Here is a 12,376-nt window from a genome sequence, read left to right as displayed (position 1 = left end):
ATAATACAGTTATAAAATTGGCCTCATGCCCATGTCTTCTGACATGGAAATGGATTGGGGTGATGAATCCATTCACAGGTACAACCTCATTTAACATCTTGGATGTCTCTCTTCTCCTTGTGAATAAAGATGTGTGTTGTGCTCAATTCACCTTTATCACATCCAGCCAGGTCCCGGGAATGGTATGCCAAAAGGTCTCACACAGACAGCAAACTGCCAATATAAGGTATCAATAATCACTGTATTGCTAGTAACAAAATTAGAGATAACAATGGGTGTCGACCATGAAAAACATGCTTAGCCTGACTGCCTGGGTTTGAATTTCACCTTCTCTCTTTAATAGCTGTGTGACCCTGGGCAAATTGAGTACCTCCCTGTTCCTCAGTATCCTTATTTCTAAAAAGGTGATAGTGTTTTTACCAAAGCTAAATTGTTGTCACAAAAGCTAAAGCAGTAAATACAGAAATAGTGGCACATCACAAGCAGCATAGACAAGAGTTTGTTGCTATTCTTTAAGAACTTGTTTCTACATTTACATATGGAGATCTTGACTTCCCTTTTTAATAAAAACACCTCTCCAGTTTCAGAAGGTGGTGTTCTATAATTTACTCTCAATAATAAAAACTAGTATTCTCAAGAATTTGTAGTAAGTAGACTCTTCCCTTTTCAGAAAAGACCATTAGATGTAAAAAAGGCAGTTTAGATGAAGGTCTTAGGTTTGGATGGCTTTGGTCATGTTTTTTTACTTTTTTCTTTTTCTTTTTTGTGTAACTATCACTTAGTATTCCCCTAATGGATGGTAAAAGTTAAAAAAAAATAGGGGGTTTGGGGAGAATGTATGAAAGAGATTAAGGCTAGGTATGAAAACTCTTTTTATAGACAGTTTGCTCGGAGTTTTGAAGTTCAGTAGGGAAAGATGTACTGCTATCAGCTTGAATTTCGCACCTATTCAATCCCGTGGCCAGGTAGTGATGAGCCAACCCCTCTGGGTGTAGAGGAATGAAACAGTGCAGGCAAACTGTCAAGGCCCCCCAGCTGCAATTTCATCTACAGGATCCATATGAATTCACCAGAAAGTATTCATATGCCTTTTTTCCCTCTAAGTTAAATAGAGAGTGTGATCATACTGAAAATATTTTGCAAAAAGAAAGAAAAAAAAAAAGAAATCTTCACCTCTCATTTGAACACCCAGAGGCAAAACCATTTCCAATGGTACATGTTGCTGGTTGTTCCTCACCCCGATCACAGGGTTGTGGCAGAATTCACTCCTGAGCATCTTTGGGTTATTTCTAAGAATATTTTTCAAGTTGTCAATGGATCTTTTATTTTATTTATTTATTTCTGTGCAGTGCTGAGGATCAAGTCCAGGGCCTCACACGTGCCAGGCAAGCACTCTGTCACTGAGCCACAGTCCTAGCCCTCTTTTGCTTCTTAAGGAGGCAGATTATGGTCCTTTCCTTTCTACTTTCTCCTGGTTAAACCCCTCTGGCCACTCAGAGGCTGCCGTGTCCAGGATTGCAAATGGATTAACTCTCAGGCTTCCAGTTCTTCCAGTGAGGCATGGCCCATGATCCAGGCCCAGTAGAGGGCCCTGGCTTCTTCCCCAAGGTCACTATGGATACCTGATAACTGCCACAGCTTCCACACCCTAGAATCACCCAGACTCCCCTTCATCCCCCTGCATAGCCCTGGGACCAGTCCAGCTTGTTCCTGTTTGGGCTTTATTTATTTATTGGTACCAGGAATTGAACTCAGGGGCACTAGACCACTGCACCACCTCCCCGGTCCTATTCTTTATTTTATTTAGAGACACGGTCTCACTGAGTTGCCTAGGGCCTCACTTTTACTGAGGCTGGCTTTGGACTCTTGATCCTCCTTCCTTGGCCTCCTATTGGGGCCTTCCCACTGCCTGGGATGCTCTTCCCAACTTGCACTCCAGCCCTTTCTCTCTCCCAAGGACACCTCTCAGAGGCCCTCCTTGACCACGTGACACACCCCTGGACCTCACTCTGTGCCCCATCGCCTGACGGTTTCCTCCTGCTCACTTGTGGCTCTGGCCTGGGCCTGTGACTGACACCTGGACTTGGCTCCCAGGCCTGCTTCTCCAGGGAAGCCTCCTTAGGCTGTGCTTTTGCCTTCACTCTGGGTCACTAAGCTCACCCCCTAGTCCCAGGCACCTACTGGGAGGAACAGGCATGGCCAGGCCTTGGTGCAGCGTCTCCTGCTGTAGATGCGTGCTTGGTTTCTGCCCCTCACACTCCAGCTCTGTCCCTGGCAGACCCTGCAGGCCCTGTGGCGAGGTTTTCCCTCAGTGAGGCCCTCCAGCCCTGACTTGGCTTTCCTGTCTCACCCTGGGGATGCATGGGCCCCAGAGAGTGTGAGTGTGTTGTGGGTTTCTGTGTGTATGTGAACAGGAGTGAGAATGCACATGTGCCTGTGAGTGTGCACACTTGTGAGTGTGTATCTGACCGTACATGTGGTGCTTGTTGGCGTGTGCATACGTGTGTGCAAGGCACAAGGGGTGACTCCACTCTGAGTCACTTGGGCTGCTGTGACTGCCCCCAGGGAGATCAGATGGGCTCCAAGCTGGAGCCTGTTTCCAGCCTGGCATGTGCATGTGGAGTTCACTGCTTAGGGTAGGCAGGAGGGGGTGCCCGGCCCGTCCTGGGCTCACTGACCATTCAGCACGAGCAGACAGCTGAGGAGTGGTTGGACCACCCACAGGTCCCTGCCCTGGGGAGAGGCCTGGAGCAGAATGCAGGCTCCCTCTGTCTCCAGGAATCTTCTCCCAGCAGCAGCCCCTGGGAGCCTCCCTCGGCCTGGCCATTCCCAGAGGCCTGCCCTTGGTACTACCTGGAGGCTTGATCAAAGCTCACCTGACCTCCCCAGAGCTCTGCCCTCTGTGCACACTCAGCTCCCCATCCTGAGACCTGTGCCAGGGGTTGTGTCTCCTGCCCTTCAGGTGAGACTCAGTGAGGCACCAAGGCATTGAATCCCAGCAGGAATTTTTGTTGCTGCCTGTCCCCATTCCGCTGTGCCTATGCTATCTTCAGGCTGTCCACATTGCCTTCTGAGCTATCTGTTACCCTCCATTTCACATTGGGGGAAACCAAGGCACACAGAGTTTCTGATGGTGTCCAGCCCCACCACACCCACGAGGCCCCATCTGTGGGCCTCCAAGGCCCCTCTATGAGACCACAGAGTGTCAGGGAACTAACTGCTGCTCCTGAGCCTCCAATCCCTCTCTCCTGGAGGGCATGGGGGCAGAGCCTCCAGCCCATTGCACAACAAGCATGCTTCAGTTTGTTTCTTTATTTGTAAAATGCATTTAATAATAGCAGGGGTGCTGTGAGTTGGACTAATTATCGTTTGGATGAGTTCTTTGAGATCCCTGGGATGAAAGGAGTGAGGGGATGCCAAGGTCTTTAACACGCAGGCATCCGCCGGGCCTGATCCAGGATTTCCCACGTCTCCCACTTGGCAGCCTCGGCAGAGACCGCTGATTCAGGAGATGGTTAGAGGGCAGGCGATACCCAGTGTGAAGTTTGGCATGGGACAGCAGGAGAACGTGTTCCTGCAGTTTCCCAGGGTAACGGCACCTCCTTCCTCCTGGGTAGCCTCCTCTTCTACCTGTGCATGGTCTTTGGCTATGGCTTAAGGACATGTGTGGAGGGGACAATAGGATGGGCTGAGGACGCATTGAGTGACTTCACCTAACATGACATTTTATTTATTTATTTAATTATTTATTTTTTTGGTACTGGGGATTGAACCCAGGGGTGTTTAACCCCTGAGCCACATCCTCCACCCCTTTTATTTTGAGACAGGCTCTCACTAAGCTGCTTGGGTCCTTGCTAAGTTGCTGAGACAGGCCTCGAACTTGCAATCCTCCTGCCTCAGCCTCCCGAATTGCTAGGATTACAGGTGTGCATCACCATGCCTGACTCCATGCTGTTTATTTATAGATGTTTTATTTTAGATTAGTTTTAGATTTGCAGAAAAATCATGAAGCTTGTCTAGCTTTCCCATGGGCCCACACCCAGCTTCCTCTATCTTTAACATGGTAACAGGCAGATACAGAGCATTCATCACAGGGAATGAATGGATATTTACATGTTATTATTGACTGAAAGCCTTACTGTATTACTCAGATTTCCTTAGTCTTTCCCAAATGTTCCTTTTCTCTTCCAGGTTCCCCTCCAGGTTGCCACATGACACACAGGTGACTCCTTAGCTTCCTCTCATCTGTGACGTTTTCTCAGACTCTCCTTGTTTCCGACACCTTGACAGTTCCGAAAGTTGCTGGTGGGTACTGTGCAGTGTCCCTCCATTTGGGTTAGTCTGGTGTATTTCCCTCCTTTGACGAGGAAGACCGGAGAAAGGAGCTGCCTCTCATCACCACCTAGTCAAGGGTGCATGCTTCTCCTGGCTGACATCACCTATAATCTCCTGTCCTTAGGTAGCCTTCATCCACAGTAGAGCATTGTTCAAGTTCATTTTCATAACAGGAGACCAACAAGGGTATGGAGAAGAATAGAGTTGAATGAGCCCCTCAGTCCCCATCTCGAGATTCATGAGCACAGGGTTCTTTCTAAGCCTCTCTCCTGTGCCTGTGGAAAACCGAAATGAAGAGGAGGAAGTGGGCTTGGTTAAGGAAACAGACAAAATATCTTAAAGGAGGTAGATTTTCTACAGTGGATTTGGAAAAAGTGATACAGAGATGAATATTTAATGGGCGAATGAATGTGGCGTCTCCAGCTTTCACACAAGAAAAACAGAGAACTCACTCCTGCTCAGATCCATGCAGGATATTTCTCTCCTAGAGGAGGGAGTTGATGAGAGCATAGAATAGTCCAGAATGCACCTGACCTTCCTTTTGTCTTCTTCCACCTGGCCCGCACCTCCCTGTGGTTTTCTTAAGGAAAGGGAAAGTCTGGATTGTTTAGGGTGAGTCTGCTGTTCTCAGAGGTCTGGCTCATGCCAATCGACCAACACATTGACTTGAAGACTCCTTCCTTTCCTTGCAGAGAATCTAGAATTTTCCATGCAGGACCACCCTTCACGGATTCATTCATTCAGCAAAGCTTGGTGGGGGGCTTTCACCTGGCAGACCTATATTTCCTTGTAGATCTGTATGACCCCCTAGGTTTTGCTAAATAAGACAGACATGGCTCCATTCCCAAGGAGCAAGTCATCTAGTGAAGGTTGACATGACCATCTTCAGATGCACAGTTGGCTAGGTGGTAATCTCACCCTGGGAAGCGTTTCCTGCTTTCCAATGGCACACAAGACAGGAGTGACCCAACAAGACTGGAGTGACCCAGCAGATTCTGGTCTCATTTCTCAATCTTGGGTTCCTTACCAAGGAAATATATCCATCTATAAAAGACAGTAGGCTCCTGGAGAAGAAGAGACCTTCCTCACTGACCCAAATTAGAGCAGAAATAAACCACACTGCCAAGTCAGCCGATGGCTTCCTTTGCCCTCCAACTTATGAGGATGGCTCACCTCTCATGCCTAAGCAGCTTCACCAGATGGCCACTGTCCTGGCCTAACTAGAGTTGAATTTTCATGAGAGTCCCCTCCAGTATCTGCATCAGACTCGCTATTTCACTACCAAATGAAAGCTTTATTGGTAAGATAATATTCTACTAGATAAGAGTGTACAAAATCCTGTGGTGAATCAGGGCCTCATGTGGATTTTCCAGAAACCAGGTCACCTTAGCCAAGAAGTTGTGAGGACACAGAAGCTCCAGGAACCCCAGCTCCAGATCCTTGCTCTGGAATGCCACCAGGCCCATCTATGCATTAGCAGTGTCTTTAGCTCTGAAAAGGTGGACTCCAGTTTATGGATTATGAGTGTCACTTAGGGGCAGAGACTTGTCCCTAGGTTCCATCCCCAGCGTTGAAAAAAAAAAAAAAAAGAAAAAAGAAAATCATACCAAAACCAAAACCAAACCCATGTTTTAAAGACTCTGTAAAAGATCAAATATTTGCAAACTGCAAAGACCTGGAATAATGTGGGGGGGAAAAGGATCCTTTGGAGGATTGCGAGGAGGTGGGCAGAGCCTCGGTCATGGTCATGGTTTTAGTCCCCAGCACTGCATGATCTGCACATGACAGGTGTCAATTCTGCTTGTCATGTGAATGAGTGAATGAATGGAGATGATGGGTAAGTCAATGGATGGACAGATGAGCAAGTAAGTGAATAAAGGCAGGGAAACTGATGGCTAGGTGCATGAATACATGCTTGGATGGACAGACATATGGGCGAGGAGGAATCCCGTCTAGGGGTGTAGTCACAGTGGCTCCTACAAAAGGCTCTCTTCTCCTGGCTTCATTAGGATTAGAGGAATGCAGTCATCCTACACTTGACTTCTGCCTTACACCTGTTCTGTGGCTTCGAGCCAGCCTCCTCACCTCCTGGTTTCCTTGTTCAGAAAGGGATGATAATGACTCCTTCCTCAGGGGCTAGTGGGGCAGTGGGTGTTGAGGAAATTAATTGTGTGATGGTTAACAGCCCTGAGATCTCCAGATGAAAGGGGCCGCCTGGTGAGCTGTTGTTACCCTCACCACCTGGGGCTCCCTGCGCTGCTTCTGCCTCCCTCAGGGCTGCCTCCTTTCAGCCCCACTGGGCTTCCTGGTGCCCCAGAATTGAGGTTTGCTTGGAGAGGAAGCCTGCCTTTCCTTGCATGGGCTCTTCCTGGGATACCTTGGCAGTGGGCTTTCAGCTGGCTTCTTGCCTCCCAGGACAGCTGATTTTGCCAAGGGTCAGCCAGGCCTGCAGTAACCCACTGCCTGAAACCTGACTCTTTCCTCGTATCTGGAAAGGATAAGACAAGGATCCTTCCGGATTGGCTATTTTGAGTTTCTCACCCCTCAGCAAGACCTGAGTTTATAACTAAAAATCAGGTGTCCACCACCCTGTGTCCAAAGAGACCCAGGATTCATTCACATCCACCATTAGGCCTCAGACTCCACTGTTTCCTGAAGGTGGAACACTGGATTGAAGGCCGGGGTGCATACATCTTTCTCTTCATGCATTTCTTTCTTTCTTTCGTCCTTTGGTACTGGGGATTGAACCTGGAGGTACTTAACTGCTGAGCCACATCCTCAGAGTCTTTTTATTTTTTATTTTGAGACAGTGTCTTGCCAAGTGGCTTAGGACCTTGCTAAATTTCTGAGGCTGACCTCCAACTTGCAATCCTCCTGCCTCAACCTCCTGAGTTGCTGGGATTAAAGGTAGGCACCACCATGTCTGGCTAGTTTGTACATTTCTGATAGAGAAAAAGGATTGCCAGCATTGAAGCTAGAAGATGGCTTGGGTTGGTGACAGTGTGCCCTTGGAAATGCTCAACTTCCCCATGTCTGAAGCTGTTGGCAGAATTGCTGGGGATGGCACATGCTCCAGGGCCCAGCGGCTCCACTCCCTGCCCTCTGTTCTTCACTTCCTCTCCTTCCAAGGCTGCTCCTGGGATCTCCTGCACCTACAAGGATTCTTGCTCAGTTTCTCATTGTCCCAGCCCAGCAGACACCAAATTCCTGGGTCTGGAGACATGGGTGCCAGTCTGACCTCATCCTCACTCCTGCAGCCCATCACTGTCCCAGGGCAGGTGTTCCCTGTCCCTCTCCATTCTGCCCATCTTCCCTCTTTCTCTCTAGATGGTGGCAAGGCCTCCCCACCATTCTCACCATACCTCCTTTGACCAGTCCTTCCCATGGAAGGCAGAGAGTTTTACAACATGATGGAACCGCCTGATGCTGTCCTGAAGCCAGCAGGTGCCCAGGGCCCCCTCACTCTCTCCTTAGCTGGTCCTTTGCAAATGAAGGTGGAAGCAGCTGCTGAACCCCCTCCCCTCTGTTTGCTCTGTCCTCTCTTCCTCTGCCCTCTCCTTTTCTGTTGCCTCCCCTCTCTTTCTTATCCCACTCTTCTCCTCCTTCCTCTTCCTTCTCTACTCTTGGACCATTTTTCTCTTCCCCTCAAGCTCTTTCCCCATCTGTCTCCTGGTCTCCTTCTCTTTACTCCTCCATCTCTCTGGGGGAGCCACTTCCCTGGGTTTGGATGAGTGCCAATCCCATGCCCATTGCTACCACCTCTGTGTCCAGGGCAGACGGATGTTGGGAGAAGAAATCTGACATCATCCTCCACAGGGGACGTGGTCATGTGATGGGTAGCGGCTGGATCTACTGAAGGCTGTTGGGCCATGGAGTCCTGAAGAGAGGGGGCTGTGGGTCTATCCCTTACCTTCTCCATCCATTGCTCCTCTATTGACTCGGAACATGGCGCCTCTCTCAAGAAGGTTTGAGAAATGCCTTTGTCTCTCCCTGCAGCACTTTATTTTAGAGTGATCATATTGCTCCCTTTTTCATTTGCTTTCTGGTGCTGGGGAGGGAACCCAGGGCCCTGTGCATGCTGGGCAAGGGCTCTGCTCCTGAGTCACACCCTCAAACTCCTATGGCTCCTTAGTGTGTATTTATTAAGGGCAGAGACGGTATTCCATACATTTTTACAACTTCAACTGGGCATGTGTAGGGTGTGAGACCAAGTCAGAAATCAGCTGGTGTCTGCTGACTTGAACAAAGTGGAGAAATAATGTCCTCTAACTCTCTTTGGTTCCCAACTCTTGCTAAGTGGATCTGATTATTCTATAGTCATAAGGAGGCTTAGAGCCCCCTTTTCCTGGGACAGGAAAATTCCAACCGATCAGTTGAGCAGGTGACATTCCTTCACAGACTTACTCAGCTGTCCCTTCAAACCTGTGACCATTGACCCTGAGGAAATCATCTGCTAGTCACCTTGGGCAAGTCTTTCTCCTCCTGGCCAGTTTCCTCCTGCCTGAAGTGGCTGGACTTGGGTCCAATGCTTGGTTTTGTAAATAAAGTTTTATTGGAACACAGTTGCATGCATTTGTTGAGGTACGGCATATTGCTGATTTTGCACAAGGGCAGAGTTAAGGAATCACAGCAGAGACTGTACTGTTGCAAAAGCCTAGAACCTTCACCATCTTGTCCTTGTTGGAACAGGTGTGCTGAGTGTTGAAACAGACAGTTTAAGTCTCTTTCAGTGTGAGCATTTGTGCCGTGATGTGTAGCTGGTTCTATGCTCCATGTCCAAACCCACATTCTTTGGAGAGAGGTGTCCCCCTCCCCATGTGGGATTCTGACCCTGGGATTTCTGGATGTAGCTACAGGGGTCAGCTGCCTGGCATTGGGAAGCTGTGAAATCCATTCCGAGTGAGTCGTTGTCTTCTTGTCTCTCCTCCAGACCTTCCCTTGCTCCTGGGAGAGAAGCTGTAGTTGGGGCTGGAATGTCACAATGTGCTTCTCCCTGGCCCATCTCCTTAGCCTGTCCCCATGTCCAGCTGGAGTGGAATCACACCTACCTCAGCCCCATGGAACAAGTTCATGACCCTGGAAGTCACATTCCAGAATCCAACATTCTCTGCAAATGGAATTGTTTTCCTCCAATCATTTGAGAACCCTACCTAACTCAAACACACATTAGATCATTCAGAGCTTTTTAAAAAATCTGTCTTCAGGTAACTGTGTATTGGTTGTGCTAGAAAACCCCACACGTCTCCAATCAGGGGTCTCGATCTTGGGGGATAAGTGACATGATTCCTTACCCATACTTTGAATTCTGAAGCATATCTGGGACTAGGGGATTGTGGACACTCCCCCCCACCATTGATGGAAAGTGTACAAATTAAAGTCAAAGTGTAAAAATTAAGTCAATTTTTAAAAAATGTAATAATCATAGGAGGGGATGCTCAGATCTGGCTTCAATTGTGGAGTGGCACAGAATTGTCTGGTGCTTGGGAAAGTCTGTCCCAAAGGGTATTTTCCATCCCTAAAGAGCCCTCTGCTCTTTGTCTTGTTCTCTCACACCACTTTGTGATCACCAAGATGTCCTTTTAAAAGTGCCTCCAAACTCACAGTGTCTTTCTGTGTGATGGCCGGGGAATGAATAGATTCGACGATTCTGACACTCTTAGGGGCCACCTTCAAGGTCACTAAGGACGTTCATGGGAAGCGGTTTCTTGGAAAACCAGGGCAGGGCCAGGCTCCGGAATTTGAGGGTTGTGGATGCTGGGGACATTTAGGTGTGAAAGCCTTGACCTCCTGCAGACTCCTGAGGAGTGGCATGTTCTGGAAGGGCCAGTTCCACCCTTTCCCTGGCCCTAAGCAGTTCTTAAAACATCAAACAACGTTAGCTCCCACAAATGAGGGAGGCTTAAACCTAAACCTGACTATAGCCAAGAGTGGTGAGGCGGCCAAGGTACTATAAAGAAATGATGTTATTATGTCCAAGGGATGCATTAAAATCTGTTTACAAACCCAATGTGCCAGCAAATGGGTCAGGGAAAGAATTATTAGCAATGAAGCTATTTGATCTCTTTTATGACCCAGCGAGTCATATCGCTCCTTTGCTCAAGAAGGTGAATAATGAAAACCTGAAGACTGTTGGTTTATAAACAGGCTCAGAATTCTGTGTTCTTTAACCTCAGATGCCCTCTTAAGTGTGACTTACCCTAAATCAAGTGGGACATCAGATGCCTCTGGGCTTCTCTGTCCTCTCAGAGGTAATTGAAGGGGTGATTGGCGTACAGGTTGCATAAAACCTCTGTTTCAAGATGGTGGATGCCTGGGGGAAGGGTAAGCAGGCAGGATGGGGAAACTCACTTTGTTGATACATGTTTTGCATCTGCAGAGCAGGAGGTTCCCAGCTGCCTTTGTTCAGGCTCCTGGATGCTCAGCAGACCATGGAGAGGGTGGCTTGGGTGAGTGGTGATGCTTTCTGTTCAGCAGCCACACTTCAGCTTCCATGTCCCTCTTTGAAGAGGGTGGGGCACCCTGGGTTTGCCCCTGGACCTCCCAGTTACCGTGTGAAAGCTTGGGAGGGGTCCATAAGGTCTCTGGCCTCAGTTTCCACATCTGTGACATGACATGGGCATGGTGTAAGCCCTTGGAGCCCAGGGCCATACTAAGGTGCTTCTCTGTGTCTTGGGGTGGCTTATTGAATTCTCACTCCAACCTGAAGAGCTTTGGCAGACTCTCCACCAAGACTTCTCTCTTTGTTCTTTTAACCCTTGCAGTAACTCCATGAGGCAGAACTGAACTCAGAGACCCCAGAAGAGACCCCGAGTGGGATTTGAGTCTGCAAGGGTAGTTTGGCAGGAGATTCCAAGATGTGTGGGCAGAGGACATGAGAATGGAAGGTAGCAGGCCAAGGCCTGGCTCTTGCCCTGTGTCACCAGCATCCCACTGGGGATAGCTGAGGTGTAATTCCAGTGGGGGTCTTAGGAAGCATGTTCCTGGAGTTGTCTCACTGAGGGTGATGAAGCTGGGTGGCTGTGGACAGGTTTTATACCCCCCATTCTGACCTCAGGGTCCACAGGAAAGTTTCTGGTGACACATCACAAACCTTTCAAGGAAAGTCTTTGTCCAAGTTCATTTTTTGTGGCTGTAACAAAATACCTGAGACCAGGTAATTTATAATGAATGGAAGATGATTTAGCTCATGGTTCTGAAGGCTGGGAAGTCCAAGATAATGGTGCTGGCTTTTGTGAAGGCCTTCTTGCTGCATCACAACATGGTGGAGGGCAACCCCTGGGAGACGGAACAAGCAAGCAAGCTCAGGTCTCTCTTCCTTTACATAGAAAGCCACCATTGCCATGTTGGGGCCCCACCTCAGTGATTTTGTCTAATCCCATTTACCTGCCAAAGGCCCCCACCTCCAAATACCATTACTATATGAATTTGGGGATTAACATTTCCAACACATGAGACTTTGGGGAGACACATTCAACCCATACCCTCATTAATATCCCATTTCACATGTAAATGCCTGAGGTTAAGAGAAGTGAACTGACTTTGTTCCCTCATTCACTTAGCAACTCAGCCATGACTGCATCTTACCAGACACTGACTCCAGAGTCAGGGTCAGCCTCATGTGGGGAATCCCTTTTGCCTGCTGAGGATCCCAAAGTCATGCTGAATCAGACCAGCACCCCTGGTCTCACATCATAAGCACAGGTAGAGGTGGGCGCTTCCTCATTTCAGTTACTTAAGGTCTTCCTCATGACTGATGGTGGAGGCCCATGGTGGAAGCTTGTCCAGGGCGTCCACCCTCTGGAGTAGCTAAGAAGCTGTGCCCACCAGGCAGAAACATGGTCTCATCCCAAGCTGCTCTCTCCAGCCCTTAAATACTGCTTGACTTGGCTCTTTATGTCCACGATCTCTGTTGGGTCCAGGTCGTCCTTCATGTTATTTGGGCATGTCAAAAATCATGAACCTTTGAGTCTGAGCAGGCACCAAAGGCTGTCATTCTGGGTCCTAATATGGATGCATGGAGGCTTCAGGCAGACATGGGACC

At 48.6% G+C, this 12,376-nt stretch overlaps 1 protein-coding gene across 1 annotated transcript in view; it reads left to right on the top strand.

Moving 5' to 3' along the window:
* The first annotated feature begins 8,280 nt into the window (after positions 1-8,280).
* Positions 8,281-12,376, top strand: part of LOC124964150 (uncharacterized) — a 36,285-nt gene continuing 32,189 nt past the window's right edge. Inside the window, exon 1 of the mRNA XM_047524027.1 lies at positions 8,281-8,300. Coding sequence (XP_047379983.1) covers positions 8,281-8,300 — 20 coding nt within the window. The remainder of the gene's footprint in view (positions 8,301-12,376) is intronic.

This window comes from Sciurus carolinensis, chromosome 14, assembly GCF_902686445.1.
Source record: "Sciurus carolinensis chromosome 14, mSciCar1.2, whole genome shotgun sequence".
In the NCBI taxonomy this organism is placed as follows: Eukaryota; Metazoa; Chordata; class Mammalia; order Rodentia; family Sciuridae; genus Sciurus; species Sciurus carolinensis.
The sequence above is the reverse complement of the archived record's forward strand: the minus strand, read 5'-3'. Positions and strand labels throughout refer to the sequence as shown.